General features: G+C 42.0%; 2 protein-coding genes across 3 annotated transcripts; both read left to right on the forward strand.

The window, feature by feature from the left end:
- The first annotated feature begins 33 nt into the window (after window positions 1-33).
- On the forward strand, window positions 34-3,017 carry TRMT10C (tRNA methyltransferase 10C, mitochondrial RNase P subunit). Of its 2 annotated transcripts, XM_072326951.1 has the most exons (3): window positions 59-170; window positions 262-392; window positions 1,652-3,017. In XM_072326951.1, the coding sequence occupies exons 1-3, from the start codon at window positions 93-95 to the stop codon at window positions 2,910-2,912; spliced, it is 1,470 nt and encodes a 489-aa protein (XP_072183052.1). In that variant the 5' UTR covers window positions 59-92; the 3' UTR covers window positions 2,913-3,017. The 2 variants fall into 2 exon arrangements, with proteins under 2 accessions (XP_072183059.1, XP_072183052.1); XM_072326958.1 differs by lacking the exon at window positions 262-392 and having other exon boundaries at window positions 34-170.
- Window positions 3,018-4,014: 997 nt separating this feature from the next.
- On the forward strand, window positions 4,015-13,504 carry PCNP (PEST proteolytic signal containing nuclear protein). The gene is given in 7 exon segments (XM_072326996.1): window positions 4,015-4,116; window positions 4,118-4,162; window positions 4,164-4,315; window positions 8,033-8,201; window positions 10,224-10,298; window positions 10,814-10,869; window positions 11,832-13,504. Coding segments are annotated over 7 exon segments (714 nt in total). The 5' UTR covers window positions 4,015-4,029; the 3' UTR covers window positions 11,962-13,504.
- The last annotated feature ends 5,574 nt before the right edge of the window (window positions 13,505-19,078 follow it).

The following is a 19,078-nucleotide window of genomic DNA, read 5'->3' on the forward strand; positions in this document are numbered from 1 at the left end:
AGCGGACCGACTCCTCCCCGCGCACGCGTTCAGCGGCCTTCCTGCCTTCCCGGCGCGCAGATGGCGGCTGCGTTGGACGCGGTGTGTGGTGAATGTTAGCGGCGCTCGCCTGCGCAGTTCAGAGGAGCAGTCGGGTGGAGATCACGCGGACTGAGCCGCAGTGTGGGCAGGTGCGGGCCGCTGAGGGGCGGGCGAGAAGGAAGCCTTCCTGCCGCGGGGGGTGCGAAGGTGGGAGCGGTAAAGTAGGCCCGCCTCGCTTAGGTGGGGGCTGCTGTGATTTTCATCTGGGCGTGGGAGAGTGTGGTGCAGTTTTGCCGAGGGGCTGCGTCTCTGCTTGCTCCATGTCTCGCACTGTTCCTGCTTAAGACAAGGAAAATACTAATCGTTCTGAGGTGCGTTTCTTTTTCCTATGAACTTCTTACATTTAAAAACCGATGTGTGTGAGATTAATGAGCTGCTGTGCAAAGCAGTAAGCCCAGCTTCACAGACGCCTTACCAGAAAGAAAAAAGATGGTCTTCTGTTACTTAGTTATTGTTCTATTCCCATCGCTTTGCAGGTGTCTAGCAAATCAGGTATGTAATCTCCTTTAGCAGGTATGATAATTAGCATCCCCCTTCTCCCTATCAGTCAGCCCTGAAATCAGTTTGGGTTTGGTTCATTATGCTGCCTCAGAAAGAATTGTTAAGGTTGGAAAAGTCTGCTAAGATGATCTTAGTTGAACCACGAGCCCATCACTCCCATAAATCCACTACGTTCCTCAGCACCACATCTATGCTGCTCTTGAACTCCTCTAGGGACAGTGTCTCCACTGCCTCTGTGGGCAGCCTGTGCCAGTGCCTCACCACTCCTGAAAGGAAACGTTTCCTATGATCCAAACTGAACCTCCCCTGGTGCATCGTGAGGCTCTTATGTTTCATCCTATCCATGTCATCTGGAAGAAGAGGCCAACCCCCACCTCACCACAACCTCCTTTCAGGTAGCTGTAGGAAGCAGTAAGGTCTGCAATCCCAGTTCCTTTGGCTGCTCCTCATTTCATTTGTGCTTCAGACCCTCCACCAGCTTGCTGCCTTTCTTTGGACACTCTCCGTGGCCTCAGTGTCTTTCTTCTAGTGAAGGGCCAAGTGCTTGCCCTGCTAAGGGAGCCAGGAACGAGGGCCTCAAGGGATATAAGTGTTCCTTCCTTGGCAGTACTGTTGGCTTTGCAAAACTATAGCAGTGGCAGTTCCAGTAGCTCAGTGTCCTATTATATAGAAACATACAGAGGAATTAAAACTTAGGTACTAAAATAAAGAAATTAGGTAGGTATCTGGATGTGGTTTTAAGTTATTTTCAGTCTCCATGCAGTATTTTGCTTGCTTTTGTTGCAAAGGTCGTATTTATCAAATGAAAATAAACACCGCTGAGAGGTTGGCTGTGTTTTGTATTGCATTAGGTCCAGCTGTTTTAAGCAGTAGAGCTAAACACATTGTTCATAACAGTGTCATATACGTTGCTTTTAAGTACAGTAGAAAAGCAATAGTGGAAGCAGGGATTCCTAGTATTCCTCAGGAAGTAACTTGCTGTCTGCGAGCAGTAATAAGGATGAACATCTGTGTTTCCTTCGTGACTTCTGACAAGTTTTTCCCCCTCTTGTGCTTTTTTGTTTTGCAGACAATTGTTTGAACAGAGCACACGTTCAAGCATGCGGGCTGCTAATACGCTTCTGAAGAAAATCGTCTCATTTTCAATACAACATGGGATGAAACAGGATATGCTTCCACTTAGAAGAACTCTGATTCTGTCACCTTGCCTGAAAGACGACAATTCACGCGGTTCCTCGGAAAAAGTAGATTTAGATGCATGGAAGGAAGTAATGAAGTCTGGGTTGCAAGAAGTCAGTGAGACGGCCTCTGAGCCTAAGGAGCTCTCCGCTTTGGCTGCTGCACGTGAGACTTTGGAGTTGTGGAGGTTAGTTGGTAGACCGGTTCCTGAAAAAATCACTGATGAACAGATGAAAGCTTTTATGGAATGTCCTTCCAAATCGGCCCAAAAGAAGTATTTAAAATTTTTGCATCTTAAAGAACAGCACAAGAAAAATAACAAAAGAAAGATGGATGAGAAAAGGGAAAGGAGGCTGCAAACACAAGAGAGAGCTTCAGAAAGTGAAGAGCCCAAGAAGAATTCGTTTGTTTGTTCGTGGAGCAGCTCTATGGATAAAGCGTACAACTGGAGAGTTGCTCAGTCTATGATCTTTGGCCAGCCTCTGGTGTTCGATATGTCTTATGAAAAGTATATGTCTGCCAGAGAAGTAGCAAATGCGGTGAGACAAATGGTATTAAGTGAAGGTTGCAATCGAAGATCTGTGGATCCATTCCACATTCACTTCTGTAATTTCAAAGCTGACAGTCTGTATCATAAGGAATTTATCAAACATTATAGGGGAGCGTGGGACAAGCTGCTTATCACTGTGACAGACCAGTGCTACACAGACATCTTTCCAAAGGATAAGCTTATCTATCTGACTGCCGATTCTCCCAAAGTAATGAAGACTTTTGATCATGACAAAATCTACATTGTCGGGTCTATGGTTGACAAGAGTATAAAAACAGGAGTCTCTTTAGCACAGGCAAAACGACTGGGGCTAGAGACTGCAGCCCTTCCATTGGAGAAATACTTGCTTTGGAATTGTGGTGCTAAAAATCTCACGCTGGATCAGATGATGCATATTTTATTAACCTTGAAAGATACTGGAGATTGGAAGAAGGCTCTGGAATTTGTTCCACGAAGGAAGTACTGTGGCTTTGTAAACAAGCCTCTGCACGAACTAAAAAAAACCTTAGACTTGGTCAACATACTTAAACATGGAAAGAGATCAGAAGAATTACAAAAGCAGTTTGCAAACAACTACTCCAAGAGGCTAACGCAAAAATAGAGAATTATTTCCACAGGCAATCTATAGCCCTGAATGCACCAGTTTCCTGAGACTTCTAGGGCTGTACTCTGTAATTACTATTTGTCACTAAAAAAGACTAGTTCAAAAACACTTTTGTTTAGAGTTTTTCCTTTTTAATGACTGCGTTATTGGGTCTGCTTGAATTTACTCATGCACTTTTGAAATTAAGCATGATAAATTAGATTACGCTGTTAAAAAGAGTATGAATCTGTTCAGTCGAGTCTTAGAATCACAGAATCATAGAATTACTCAGGTTGGAAAAGACCTTGAAGATCATCAAGTCCAACCGCAGCCTAACCATAGTACCCTAACTCTAACAACCCTCTGCTTAATCATATCCCTGAGCACCACATCCAAATGGCTCTTAAACACATCCAGGGATGTCCATTCAACCACCTCCCTGGGGAGCCTATTCCAGTGTTTAACTACCCTTTCTGTAAAGAAGTGTTTCCTAACGTCCATCCTAAATTACCTTGGTGCAACTTGAGGCCGTTTCCCCTCGTCCTGTCACCAGTGAGACCTGCCCCGCTCTCACTGTAAGCACCTTCCAGATAGTGGAAGAGAGCGATAAGGTCTCCCCTCAGCCTCCTTTTCCCCAGACTAAACAGCCCCAGCTCCCTCAGCCTCTCCTCATAGGGCTGATTTTCCAAGTTCTAAAGTGCCACATGCACACAGTTCTTGGATACTTCCAGGGACAGTGACTCTACCACCTCCCTGGGCAGCCTGTGCTATTGCTTCTCTACTCTTCTAGTGTGAGTCTGGGGAGTTGCACGGTGTTTGTTTTTGAGTGTTCTGGTACAAAGGAAGCCAAAGTTAGGAAGGAATATCTACAAGTTTCTTGAGCCTGCCAAAAACAACGCCTTACGCTCTTTTGACTGCAGGGTGACAGTGGGAGCCGGATGACCGCCAGAAACATCTGGGTTCCTTCACAAGCAGTTAAAGCCTCTTGATTACATCAGTTGCCTACCTTGGTGTTTCAAATTACCGATAGCGTGTAGTGGTTTGTGTCCGGGAAACCCAAGAACGGGACCCTCTGATTTTTTTTCTCGTGAGGAAACGGCTGTGACGTTTGCTGGAGGGAGGGAGGGAGAGCGGGATGACTTTGGCGCAGTCCGCAGGGCGTTACTCGGCTCTCAGGGGCTCTGGTCCCCGCCCGCCGGAAGTGCACCACACGGGCGCCGCTTTGGAGTTCTTCCCGCCCTCCCCGCACGGTTTCCGTTTCCGGCACACCCGCTGCGCCTCTCTATGGCCGTGGGAGGATCGGGAGGCGGTGGGGCCGCGGCATCGCGGCGCGCATGCGCAGCGCGGGAGGTGGAGGCGGGGGAAAATGGCGGACGGCAGAGCGGAGGGGGAGAAGGCGAGGCGGCCGCCGCCCGCAGGAGGTGAACGTGCAGCGCCTCTCGCCGCGGGCCTGTGGGGCGCGCTGGGACCGGGGGTGTCCCCCGGGGGTGGGGGGGCGCGGGGAGTGCCGCCCCCGGGCGGGCAGGCCGGCCTGGGCTGGGCCGCGCTGCGCTGTGTGCCCGGCCCTGGGGAGAGGGGCGGCCCGGGCCTGAGGGGCTGCGCGGGAGGGGAGGCCGCGGGCTGGGCGCGGCTTCTGGGGCCGCCTCGGCCTCATGGCAGCGCTTGTAGCCTGCGAATTCGCCCTGGCAGCGCTAAGGCGATATCTTATTTCTTGATTTTATTTTAATGAAAAATACACGGAATAATTCTGCCGTGTGTTGAGAGAGATTGCACGGTTGCCATTGAAACGCCTCAACGTTGGCTTTTAACAACTGTAGCACCTAGGGAGTACTGATACAATGAATATCCCCTGTGTGCCATCTTAAGCATCACAAGGTATTTTTTGTTGTTTTTTGCTTCGCAGCAGTCTACAAGGTTTTTATTTAGTTCTATATTATTTAGATTTTCCTGTCTCCTGAGAGACAGACGTACTAGACAGACGTACTACTTATCATGCGTTCCCCTGGAATGTTTAATCATATGTATCATATGGCTTCCCTTCTTGCCTGCTTTCTTTTTTTCTATGACTTAAAATGGAGAAAACGGTGACTTGCTAAAGCTTTCCTTCCCTGGTTTTGAATTAAATATCACTAGAAACAGAGGGCACTTATTTGATCTGTTGAAAGATTTAATTTGGCTTGTAAACCAAATAAGGTGGCATTAAGAATGAATCTTATACCTAATCACCAAAGTATGAATGGTGGTTCCTGGACTCTTTCATGTTCTCCTCTTTATACATGTATATTTATTTTCTTCCTTTCTATGTGCAGTATTATAACTGGCCAGTATTACTGTGTCTGATATCCATACTGTACCACTCTGGTGTGCTGGAATGTGATCTTAATGAATTATGCTACATTGGCCCTAATGGAGGCGACGTTTTAAAGCAATCCAGAGCCTTTTGTTTTTTGTCAAAATCAATGTTTTTCTCCTCAAACTTAACATAGTTGACATTCGGTCCCACTCCTGGGGCAAGGTATCCTAAGATGCTCTGCACCCAGCATCGTCTCGCTTGTCCCTTCTAGTACCGAGGTGCTGAAAGATGTCCATGTGTACACACAGCTTGTTGATGCTTGTGAAGGAGACTCCCATGTGAAGCAGCGTGGCTTCTTATCGTAGAATTATAGAGTATCCTGAGTTGGAAAGGGCCCACAAGGATCATCAGGTCCAACTCCTGGTTCCACACAGCACCAACCAAAATTCAAAGCCTGTGTCTGAGAGCACTGCCCTCTGGTGCAGGACCTGGCCCTAACCCCCAGCTACCTCTCCCTTGACACAGCTCCATGCTGATCCCTTGGATCCTGTTGCTGTCATTGGACAGAGTATTGTTCCTGTGACCCATGAACAAAGCACTGGTCAGAGTAGATTTCCAAATAGCAGTGGTGCTTGTGGAAGGTGAAACAGGACCATCAAGAGATCTCTAGGAAGTAGTAAAAATCATTTTAAAATAATATGTCTGCATCGGCCGAGGAAATAACAGAGACCTCTTTAAGGAATGATCTACATCTTCATTTCTGTTTCCTCTGGAAATAGAAGAGTACAACAGTTCCTCCCTCCAAGTTGAGCCATGAACTTCATGAAGCAAGTTTTTGTAAGGAAACCATTTCTTTCAGCAGTCTGCAGTTTGTCCTAAGTAGAGCCTGCCTGAAGCAATGGCAGTAGGATCTGATTTTTGAGAGGGAGGCTATTTAACATTTCATGGAGAAGGGTGAGAAAATGTGCGTGGGAGTTGGTACAGCCAACTCTAGATGGTCTCAGGCTTTGTGTTTTGCTTAACAGCGTTCTAGAAATTGCAGTCAAATTAGTAAGCCGTAGCATAATTTGATTTAGCTTCAAGACAGCGTGAGCTTAGGAGCCTGGAATGGTCCAGTATGACCTGAGGTCTGGGCAGTTGTGGTTGTCTTAGAGGCAGGCTTCTAGATCAGCCATCCCAGAGCTTTTTGGGCCATTGAATGTTCTCCGTGCCCTCACATCTCTTTACAAGGTACGATGTACCTAGATTAGACTAGCAATTGAATATTCATGCTGTTTCATGGACAAGCTGTAAACAGCTTCTCATAGCCCTGTTCTAAAGCTGTGCTAAGAGAGCCACCAGTACCCAAGGTCGCTATTGAAAATGGTGCCTGTTTCTCTTTTGTCTTTGTTGTCTCTCACTGTCTTCACAACTAGTACATTAGGGTTGAAAGTCTATACACTAAGACAATGCTTGTGATTTAGGAAGCAGCAATATAGAGATGGTGGATAGGTAGTAATTGTACTCAATGGATTCCTGAAAAATTTCAGTATTAAGCAGCTGTGAAAATGAAGGCAATTAAAAACAAAACAAATAACTACCAAAACCCGACCCAACATACCTGCCAAACTGGAGCATATGATTTTCATTTTTCTCTTCAAGGTTTCCTCATGTCCTTAATTTTCCTTCCTCCTGACACTCTTTGCTTTTTTCTTTCTTTTTTATCTCAGAGCTACAGTCTTGTGACCCCCAGTTCAGACTAGCTTCTCCCCCATTGCTCTGCTTTATTTATCTGCTTTTTATTGCTAGAGAGCAATACCAAGAACTTTTCTTCCCTCACAGGCTGAGTTTGCTGTTTGTGGAGAGTCTTTTTCTCAACTTGATACAATGAGAAACCACTGCTAGTTTTTCTTCGACTGATAGTATGAGCACTTGCCCGTCCTTTCTCCAATGCATGTTTGGTTTTTGGTTTTTTACCCTCCCATCTGCTACTGCAGTGATTTGCTTATTGCAGCAGCAGAGAAATGTATTTTTGCTGAAGTGTTTGCTATGTTCACTGTGAGTGTTCCAAGGGCACCTTTGTCCCTTGGCATAACTGAGGCAACCGCGTCTATAGAAAATGAAAATGTGATTCAAGTCATTCTTCTTCTGTGGACCACTGTTCAACTTCTATGTTCTTCTGTGATTTTATGCAAAAATAGAAAAGATGAAATCTATCTATCTATCTATATATCTATATATGTTTTTTCAGTGCTGGTTTCTTCCTCAAGCAGAGCTTGGCAAATTTATTACAGATGAGATGCGGACAAGCAGTGAATTGAAACATGACTGAGACAGCCGGCCTCACTGTAGTCACTTCCCTGGTCTTAGAGTTGTGCCAGACAGGCCAAGAGACTGGCGTGGACATATAAAAGTTCAGTAGAATTAAATTTAACTTAGATAACCTGCTCTAGATTTGGATTTGGGATTCTAGTTGTGAAACTTTATCTATTGCAACTTAAACCCTAAAGAGATTTAGTCATCTGCACTTAATTTACTACGTGAACTTTGACTTCCATACTAAATAAATAGATTGTGCTTCAAGATTGTTTTCCTGGCTCGTACATGAGAAGTTCTGTATTAATAGTGGAGTGCTTGTGATTTCTTCTGCTCTTTTGTGTTTTGCTGTCCACTAAATGTACATTGGTGACAGCTGCTGTCACTAAAAGCACCTAACCTATTGCACTCAAAGTATAATGCTTTTTGAGGTTGCTGCTCCCATCAGTCTGCTCAGTAAAAATAGCTCATCTTGGTAAGTTGTTTCGACTTCACCAGGACCTGAAGAAGAGGCAGAAAAACCTGTGAAAACTAAGACTGTTTCTTCCAGTAATGGAGGGGAAAGTTCGAGTCGCAGCGCAGAGAAACGGGCAGCTAATGAAGAAGCTGAAGACTTCACCACAAAGCCTGCTCCTGCCAAAATGTCCAAGTTTGGATTTTCCATAGGCAGTCAGACATCAAAGAAGGCATCTGCAATATCCATCAAACTAGCAGCAAATGTAAGTTGTCTGAGGGCTTTTAATTTTAAGGAAAAGGGGACGTACTGTGGGGAGGCTTCCTTGCAGAAGGCAATTCTTGAATGAAATTGGGGTAACTTGGATGAAGATTAAGAAAGCGTTGCAGAGGCACCTAGTCATGCACATGTAAGTACTTCAAGGTGATTAATACCAGGTCAGTTGTCTTAGGAAGCATAAGACCTGGTGGAGATTAACTGTAGATCTCTGAATACTCACAATAATTTTGTAATGAAATTTGATAGTCTGGAATAATTTCCTAAGGGAAATGAGCAGACTCATTAAAGACTCTCAACAAGTCACTTTGAAATGAGAGCTGGGAGCTTCATTGCATGGGGTGCTTAAAGCTTCACGAAAGCAAGTGCTCTCCAAGGTGGCCTAGTAAGTCTTCCGCTCTGAAGATCTTGTTTTTGTATGGGGAAGTATAGTTTGTTTTTTGTAACTCAGCTTGTTACTTGCAAGGTCAGTATGATTCATTTGCTGCTGCATTTTTTGTAACCTTGTTGAAGGATTTATTTGGAAAGAAATAATAGGCAAGAGATGAGACCTAATTACATATTCTTATGCTCTGTGATAAACAGTGAAGGTTATCCTTGTGCTTGTTCTGAAGTGAACCTGATGCTTCTCCTTACTACAAAGTAGACCTCTATTAGCTCAAGCAAGGAGAAGCCAGATGCTCCCCCTGCATTAAATGGTTCATGTATGCTTCCCTTATACTTCATACATTCCACTGTGATGGATAGGTTATAGGTCCTTGTCTGGATTAAGTTCAGACTGTAATCATGAAAGGCTTGTACCTGCAGTGCCAGGATTGTGCAGATCTGCAGAAGATGAAAAGAGTGGTCTGTTATTTTCACATGGGAAAGAGACATGGGCTGGCAGCATTCCAGGGTATAAACACAATTAGGTCAGATCAGACTTTGAAAAATTGGCAAGTCTGCCTTCTGAGCTACTAGCAAACTCAGATTTTTCATGTAGGAAGCTATTTCCAGTGGCAGTAAATTTATCTCAGGATTTCTGGCTCACTGAGTTTAGTGGGTGATTGACATTATTTTTGACAGTGCTGTAGCTCAGCCTGTTTCCTATGAGTTTAGTTTTTTTCCTTTTTTCTTAGTATGCTACCCGTTCTTCTGGAGCTGGTACATTTAAAGATGACGCAATATTTATATACTGTAGGATATCGGATGAGCTGTAGGCTCATTATTCTGCAGCATCAGCTTCCAAAATATGAATGTATACAGAATAATAGCCAATAAAGTGATGATGGATGGAGCACTGCATATAATTGATTTAGATAAAAGTGCCGTTGAAGCAAGCTGTTACTGACAATTCAGCACTTCCTTGGTGGTCTCGCAGAGAAGACATCAGAAGTAACTCGATTACATGTGGCAGTCATGAGTTCAATAGCTGGATGTGCTTGAAATAGTGGAGGTTATTTACCAGAAATCTAAAAATTACTTTTTCAGAGGACCCTTATACTGTTCAGGCCTCCGTAGTGTGAGTGATCCTGGTTAAAACAGTTCAGATTGTTCTAAGCCAGAAAGCTGCTAATCTGTGAAAAAGCAAGAAAATAAATGTGCTCAGCTTCCTGGCATTAATTAATAACAGTGCTCCAAAAGAATAATGAAAACAGTAGTGTAGTAAAATTCAGAACACAGCAGCTTATTTGGGTTCTGATCTAATTGTTCATGCTATGCGCCATTGGCTGTGTGTCCCTGCAGTGTGCTAGTAAGTTGAGATTTACTTGTGGGGAGCTGTAATCTGAGAAGGCTCAACCAGCTTTTCGGAGAGTTTTTTGCACAGATGAGCAGCCATTTTCCTTTTCATTAGAGAGAAACCTTCATCTGTTCTGATTCAAAATAAAAATATTTTTCCTCCTTCAATTTCAGTGAAAATGTTTGACTTTGTTTTACCGTGTTATTGAAAATGCCAAGAGTGCTTGCTTTCTTTTTTTTTATTATTTTGAGTTAGTAGATTTACTTTACTCGTGTATTTGATCTCTTTCAGAAGCCTAAAGAGCCCGTTCCAACCCTTGCTCCAAAAACCCTTTCTGTAGCAGCGGCTTTCAATGAAGATGAAGATGTGAGTAATAAGCCAGTGATTAACACAACTTAAAGTCCCATTGGTGCAGGTCAGACGTAGGAGGAGATAGCAAGTCGTTTGATTTTTTTTTTATGTAAGTGACAGGGATTTTCAGCTTAGAAGCATCTCCTTATTTTCTGTTTAAGTATATACAATTTTGTAATACTCCCCAGGTTCAAGAAATATTTATTATATTTTAAATATTATTTATTATATTTTAAATATACCGATGACTTTTCCCTGAAAACAAAATACACATCATTTGAATTACTGGTTGCTTTCTCTGGGCTTGATAAAAGGCAGGCGAAGAGAAGTTGTGCTCCTTTTGGTTTCTTAAGTGTTTCATTGTCGTGTTGCTGTTCCTTCTTGCAAGAGATGGTCAGAGGAATTGTTTGGTTTTGTGTTGTTTTTCTAAATCACACTGCTTTCCTGTAAGGCTGCATTCCATAACGTAGCATTGAAATGTTCATAAGACAGTGCTCAGCCACACTCTGAACTCCCTTTTTCCACTGTAGAGTGAACCAGAAGAAATGCCTCCAGAAGCTAAGATGCGTATGAAGAACATTGGAAGGTAAGTCAGCTGTGAACTGTGGTTTGAAGAAGGGTGACCATGGAAGAATATCAAGCTCGGGTCAGGTCTTGCAGATGGCTTACAAATACAGAAAGATGGAATGGGTTCAAAAAGTTTTTCTTCAGAAACAAACACAGTTAATATAGATCATATGTTTCTCTTGTAGTTTAATATATGTACATTTGTACATTGGATCTACTTGCTGCCTTCTTACTAGGAAGGAATTTATGTTACATAAAACTAGTTTTCTTCTTGGTGATTAGTAGCCAAGAGTTGCAAACTGCGAGTTTTCATTAACTGCTCAGTCTTATATCTTACTTGTTCCCCATTTAATACATTGGCCTGAGGTATGTAGTCTGCTTGGATTTTTAAACTCATGCAAGAGAAAGATGGAGGTGGTCTTCTGAAGAGAGAAAAAACAAAACAGCTGGTTTACTTTTCAAATAAATCTATATTGCTCCTTTACTTGACACAGATTTGAAGCACATTAGGGTCTATCTTAAGTAGAGGGAAGGCTTTGCTTAAGTGAGAGGTTAATCTTGAGCATATACGTTTTAAAGATGTTCACCATTACAGATTGCTTTTTAAGTCAGGCCACTGACTTGACTTACTGCTGAATGCAGGCTTACTGCTGCTCAGTGGATTTTTTTCTCCAACAATAGATTTGGATCCTCGACTTTTTTGCCTGTACCACAAATTCTTCACAGCTGGCAGCATTTGCTGCCATTTCTACTCCCTCTGCTGCCCCATCTCATCACTGTCTTCATGTACCACGGACAGATGAGCTTTTTCACCAACTAACAGTCGCTAATAGTTAGGACTCCTGACATAACTGAAATAAAGAAACGTGTGGTAGTTCCTGGCAGCAGGTTGGATTTGAAATTGTTATTTTCAGTGTCCCATTGCACAAATTGCTGTCGTTAAAGTCACTTTCTCAACTGATGCTGTTTTGCTTTTCACAGGGATACACCAACCTCAGCAGGACCAAATTCCTTCAATAAAGGAAAGCATGGGTTTTCTGACAACCAGAAGCTATGGGAGCGAAATATAAAATCTCATCTTGGAAATATCCATGACCAAGAGAATAACTAAACAATGTGGATTGAGATGTGGGTGTCTGGGGGGAGGGGAGGGTGTAACATTAAAGGAACAGTTTCCTTTTTTAAGAATGGTGTAAGACTATCTTTGGAGCCACTTTTTTAAGATTTTGAGTGGTACACTAATAACTGAGTTTGAAATTAGAGGTAATTTATGTTTTGTATACAGATCTCAAGGCATTTGCTAATTTTGTAGTTCCATGTGATTAGTTTCCAAAGGTTACAGATAATAAAAGAAATTGGAGTGGTACCTTTTTTAGATATTTTTTTTTTTATATATTATTTTTTTGTCAGTGATTAAGGTGGAGGAAAAAGGTTACTGTCTCTTTAATCAGGTTAACATAGAGTGCTCTTGCATTCTTATTTCTGGCTCCCTCTTCCTAACAGGAGAAACAGTTGGTTCCTGGGAATACTGCTAAAGAGTGAGCATTGTCTTGTGCTAGAAGTGTTACTGGACTATTAATTTGAATAAGAACTTAAACAGGAAACATTAAGAACCTGGATTTCTTTCCCCGCCCCGTTCCCCCTTGCAGTTAACTTTTTGTTAAGTCTTTGCAAACTAGGAATTATGTTGCTCTGAGTGGCTCTGGTAACTTAGCTCTAATTTTGTTTAAAACTTCATGTAGGATGTGTAACATTCTGTGGCCTGTTTCATCCTGAGGAAATGGGCCTTGTCTGTATATTAGATACAGTCTGTAAAGAATATTCACTACAAGGTTAAATCAGTATTTTCAGTGTGCTCCTCTTTAAGTCATTAGCCTTGAGTAGTGCTTGTTAGCATTTCCTTGTGAATTAAATAGAGACTAATATTAAATGCAGCAATGAGTGGTACGCAAAGGCCACCACCAAAAGGACAAGATAATGTACGTTAAGCTTCCCGTTCGGTTGAAATATTTTTCTTTACTATGCCTAGAAGGAATAAAAGCCACACCAAAAATCAATAACTCACTGCTTAAGTATGAAAAACCTTAAGATGCACTTTCCCTGTCTTGCCCTGTAAAACAAAATGCCTCGATGCCTGTGACTTGCATGGGTTTCAAAAAATCCTGGTTTTGCAGTCCTAATGCATGTGGTGTCAACTAGAAATAAAAGGCATCCTCTTCCCGTCTGTCTGCCTTTTGCAGTAATTAGGAAAAACGATGAAGTAACAGCTACAACAACAACAGAAGAGGTTGAAAAAACCTAAGGTCCTTTCTGGACTTCAATACCTGATAGCATCAACAGCTACTTTCATTTTAACCTGGAACTGACCGTAGAACTCGGTATATTAATTGCTTTCATCCCTTCTCTAAATCCTTTCTTCAGGCTCAATTTCAACCTGCAAGTGCAGAAAGGAAAGTGCATCTTCAGTGGTATTTCTTTTTTTATTTGAATTTTAGGTTGACAACGTAGACCTTTGAGTTTGTATGTTCTAAAAGAATATTTTTTGTATTTTTGTATTGTACGTGTAATCTTTTTTTCTTTTGAAGTCTGATGCAGTCGAATACCTGTAACTATTTTCTTTAAAAGCCTTGTTATAAACGTAACATAAAAACATATACATTATTATTATTATTATTATTATTATTATTATTATTATTATTATTATTATTATTATTATTATTATTATTCCGTAGCAGAAATCTTTGGTTTATTTAAAACAAAGAAACAAAACAACTACAAATAACCTAACCTGGGTGTTATTGGAGCTTGGCAAGGCAAAGTGAAGCAGTTGCATTTCACTTACTTACTACATACGGTTGTATTTGTCCAATGAAATCCATGAAGATAGTAGGTAATATTAGTGAGTGGCTGTTCTGTCTTCCTTCTTAGCAGTTACTGGATACGTTCTTGGTCTCTTGTCTAAGGAGAAAGCAAAAGGGGACTTGGAGTAAGAGGGTGACAGCTACAACTATTCTTTCTTAATTAACCCTGTTGTCAGCCACATCTTCCACCTCTTTGGCTGCAGCAGGTATTGATTTCAACAGTTTCCTGGTGCTTGTAGTCAGAGCAGCAGACTTGCTAGGATATAGCTTTCATGGAAGTCTGATAGCGGTTTTATATTTGTCTGATTTACTTCCGTGGTCAGTAAATGTAATTCCAGTCTTTGTGAGAGGCTGCAATAGCTTGTAGATCTGAATGGAAGGTAAGCAGAGATCCTGTCTCACTTGAAGTTCAAGTTTGTTCTCAGTAGTGTGTAGAAGAAACTCAAATCAGGATTGCCTAAATCCACTTGGGACTGAATGTCTGACAACCTTAATCTTGTAGTGACGAAGGTATCTGTTGCAAGGAAGAACTGATCACAGAAGTGTGGTTGAGGAGAATGTTAGCTGGAACTTCACTTGGAGTTCTGGGCTGCCTCTGCAATATCCATTGCCTGAATATAGTTGTAACAAAGAGGAAAGCTATATTTCAGGGATTCTGTTTATTGTAAGAATATTAAAGAATTCTAAAATTAATGGTGAACTACCTGATTTAGCTGTCTCGAGTGTTTCAAGGACGTTTGCAGATACTTGAGCTGCCTAGTATAGGGAGATGTGTTTGACTATCAGTAGTTGAAATGCGTTACCCACACAACTTACTCTTTTCACTCAAAAGGCCTATACTTGCTTAGCATTAAAGCTTTACTTAGCACCCGAGAAGCTTATAAAACATTTAAGACATAAGGTGAAGGTAGAAGTAATTATCCAGTAAACTTTTCCATGCCTAGAGTGCATTTGAACCTGCTTTGTGCTTGGGTTGTTGGTGTATCCAAGCTCATTGAATTCTAATTACACAAAAGATAATGAATGTAAGCAGCTACTGGCAGCAGTTTCAGGCATTGCTGGTGCAGCCCTGCACTCCCGATTTCATTCCTTTAAAAGCATAAGAAGCGTACTGTCCAGATTCTCAGAATCTATAATCATGCAGGAGGAAGTACCAAGTTTCCTGTCTGTAAGGTAGCAGATGATGCTCTTTTAACATATGGGTTTACTTCCTTGTAGTAGATCACCTAACTATGGCACTCAGACAACTGACAAAAGTAGATGTTATGTCAGGGCATCCTCACCCTGGCAGTAGCCACAGTTGCATTCAGGCCTGTCACGCTTCATCTCTGCTAGGCTTGTGATTCATAGAGCACCTCCCTGTCAGAACTGATAGGGCTGTGCTGAGTTCTCTATGCTGCAGGTGGTTTTATCAAGGCATTCATTGTGGGGAAGCTCAGAAACTTACTGCTTATGGGGAGGAATCAATCGCTGTTTAACTGATACATACACTTAGGAAAGCTACTTGTTAATTGGAGCCATTGCCTCTGGATAGAGGCATGGATATCTATGAAATTAGAAGCATGAGCTGTTACATTTTAACCTTGTGTATAACTTGTTAAATGTCTGTGAATTTCCGTTTCTAAGTTAGGAGTGATAGTAGCCTGAGCAGGGGATTTAGGCACCAAATAAACCTTTAAAATCTAGAGCGCATTCCTTCTGCAGTATAAGTAGATATTTGCCAGCTACACTGCAGGGTGGGTAGAGGAGGTAAAAGTGGTGGTGACCACCACAGCCAGCAACTGGAATATAAACTGTCTGATGAAGTTGCATACAGTGAGACCTTAAAAACCTTTGCTCATCTTTGACCTCCTCCTTAAATTTCGTTCTTTGCTTGGATTTCATAGTGAAACAGATGCACAGATCAAATGTTTGTGGGTCTGTAGCGAGAGTTGTGCTGAAACTTCAAGTCACAAGCCTACGTTAATACTTCCCTTGAAGTACAAATACATTAATCTACATTAATCTAAAGCAATGCAAGTCATAATAAAACTACAGTTCTCCTTGGGCTGCTGAACTTATTGGTAGTGAATAAGTTAATGCCGATGCTACCATTTATAAAACAAGGCCCTCTTACAGAGATGTATTTTTTTCTATGTTGCTGAACTATCTGGAAAGTCTCATAGCTGATGAGTGAGCTTCGTAGTTGCAGTAGACTCGTGACCTAACCTAATGGTTAGCCTGCTAAGTAGGTACACAGTTCCAATGCTTTAGGTATGCACAGCTCTTCATTTAACAGCCAGGAGTGATGTGGTTCTGGCTCAAAGGAAAGGAGAGAGCGGAGAAAGTTATTCACACGTCACTTGTGGTTTTTAATTTGTAAAGCTGTAGTCGCAGCCTTACTGAATAGTATTTGTTCATTGCCAGGCCATGTTATTCCTTCAGTACTCAGCCTTCTGAAACCCTCATTTTGATTTGTGTACTTCTAGTGTAGCCTGTATTCCTGTGTGGGCTCACAGAAGAGTTAGCTGATACGCTAAAATGCTAAATGTTAACATGCCCAAGTCCTAGTGTTACCATTAGGGAGCGGGATAAACAAAACCAACAAACAAATCCCAACAAATAAACCTCCCCAGGAACAAAACAATAACAAAGCTGGCCTTTCTGCAACACCAGCATTGCCTTAAGTTGGTAGCAGTAATGAGAAGGCAGCTGTACAACTAAGGTCCTTCAGCCTGGAGTGTGATGCTGGAGAACTTCCCAGCCCAGAGTAGGGGCAAAGACATAAGTGCCACATGATGCTTCCTCTTGGGTAACTGTTAAACAAGCACAGCCAAAGTATACGTTTATACAGTGTTTGTTGTGCTCTACTCTGTCTGTGTCCTGACGCTTAATTTAGGGATGCAGTGGTATTCCTTTCCTCGTACAAGTTTATTTAACTTAAGCAAAAATTGAAGTGTGTTGAATGAACCATATGGAACAGCCTTCTAGGTATATAGATGAGGGGTGCTCCGAAAGTAATGCCTCCTATGTTACTGTGTTAGCCCACGATGTCAGAGGCAGATGGTGGTGGTATGGCAGTAGGGGTGGAACCTTCCTACCCATATGCTCTTCCATGTTGTTGCTGTGTGACAGATTGCAGCAGAGGGGCAGTCTGACAGAATGGTGTCTGACATGGAAGTGCAGATGAAGCAGAACTGAATTCCTCCATGCAGAAAAAGTGGCACCAGTGGACATCCATCAACCCTTGTTGGACATTGATGGAAACCAAAGTGTATGTGAGCACAGTGAGTGTATGCATTTCAGCAGTGGCAGCAGCAGTGTGAAAGATGAGCTGTATTCTGGATGGCCATACGCAGCTGTCATGCCACAAAGTAGTTTCAGTCATGTTCTCCACAGAAACTAGCAGATTACAAGCAGGGAACTTGGTATGGAGCTGAATATCAGCTTTAGTGAATTAGAGACAATGCTGATATGTCACAAAGGCTGGGAAGGTCACAAAAATGCTCACATAGGAACATAAAGAACAGAAAGCAAGCTGAAGATGACCATTTCCTGCATCCCATCATTACAGGTGGCGAGACATGGTGTCAGCACTACAAGCCAAACTCGGCAGTTACGTGAAATGGCAGCATGCGAATACCCAATCAAGGAAGTTCGGTATGCAGCAGTCAGTGAGTACAGCTGTGCACTGTCTTTTGAGATAGGAAAGAGATAGTCCTGGATTTCCTGGAAGCATGACAAACCATTGATGCTGACTAAAATAAAGGCTCAAATCCCAAGCCAGGTCAGAAAAGATGACCACCTTTCTCTTCCAATGCAATAATGCCAGGCTTCCATACCAGTTGGAAGACCCATGGGGCAAATTGCCTGTCAGGGCTGGACTGTCCTACCACACTGAGTAGGCTGGATTTGGCATTTTCTGACTTCCATCTGTTCAGGGCAATGAAAGATGGACTGGATGGGCAACATTTTCCTATTTTCCTAGCAACAATGCAGTCATAGCAGCTATGAAACATAGCAGGGCACCTCTGCTGGTGCAGATTTTCATGAGCGTGGCTCTTGGTCATTGCTGTTGAAAACACATAGCTAGGGGTGGTGGCTATGCTGAAAAACGTTTGGTAGCTGAGAATGCACTCTATCAAAGTGTTACTGTGCTCTTTGCAGCGTTGAGCCATTACTTTTGGAGGAACATAGATGGTAGAACACAGAAGGAATAAAGAACTCTTAAAACCTTTTCCACAGGGAAAAAAAAAGGTTGCTTAGGAGAATAATTTCTGACAATACTGGATTTATTTAATGACAGAAACCGTAACTTTATACATCAAACACTAAATAAAAACAGTATAGTTTACAGATTCAATTATGTACAGGAATTTATTACTAGGAATATAAATGGATACATCTTAGGAGCTTTATTTAAAAAAAAAAAAAAAAATCAACTTAAATAATATCAACTGCATTATTAGCAGTCTTCAAATAGGTGGCAGGAGAATCTTAAATTAAGAGCTTAAGGAATACGAAGAAGAACATAAGGCAGCTGCACAAACACAGAAACAGCAAAGCAGGCATCAACAGCTCCCCCTGTTAACTTGCTGCCATTCTGAAAAGGCAAGGCACGGTACCTTAGGAAAGGGATGTCCCCAATGTACAGCTTTGATATTCCTGGCTGAGTTTTGCTTATGAAACAGCATCTCAGGTGGTTTTTCATCTGCTTTTTGCAGGCCTACGGGCTCTGAAATTTCTGTTTTTACCACATATTGGGCAAATAAATTAATGCACCAAAAATTAAAAGATCAAAACTGAGGTGCCGATAATCTTTGTAAGGTAATGCACTAAATATACAAATAATGTTCTAGCGTCATTTACAGCTGTATTTCCTTGAAATTTCATCACTTAATACGTAATTATCTGTCAGATACAAACACTGGAGTAAGTTTGAAAGATTACCTAGCAAGTCTATTCTTTTCCCATCATAATGCGGTAAGAACTGTTAGTTTACGTATGTCTGTATAATTTAAAGCAGGATGGCTATCTGAAGATTCCTCTACCATACAAAAATGGAAGCATTATAAGCTAGCAGTACTTTTTCCCCCAAAGTATTCCTCTTAGTTTTAATCAACTGGGTAGCCAGAAAAAAAAACCCCACAATTGTAAAGGCTGCAGGATATATAAATGATGACATTAATTCTCTGCAGGATGACCTTCACTTCTGAAATGGTCATCCACAGATTAACACGAATCCGAGGCGGGAACTTCCTTAGATTACCTTAAGACAAAAAAGATGAAAAGAAAAGAAAAATCTATAACTGCTTATCTGCATGCTTGTAAAATAGAAATAGAGCAGTCTGTGCTTTAGCTTCATAAGCAGATGCTAGCAGTAAAATG

This window comes from Excalfactoria chinensis, chromosome 1 (assembly GCF_039878825.1).
Source record: "Excalfactoria chinensis isolate bCotChi1 chromosome 1, bCotChi1.hap2, whole genome shotgun sequence".
In the NCBI taxonomy this organism is placed as follows: Eukaryota; Metazoa; Chordata; class Aves; order Galliformes; family Phasianidae; genus Excalfactoria; species Excalfactoria chinensis.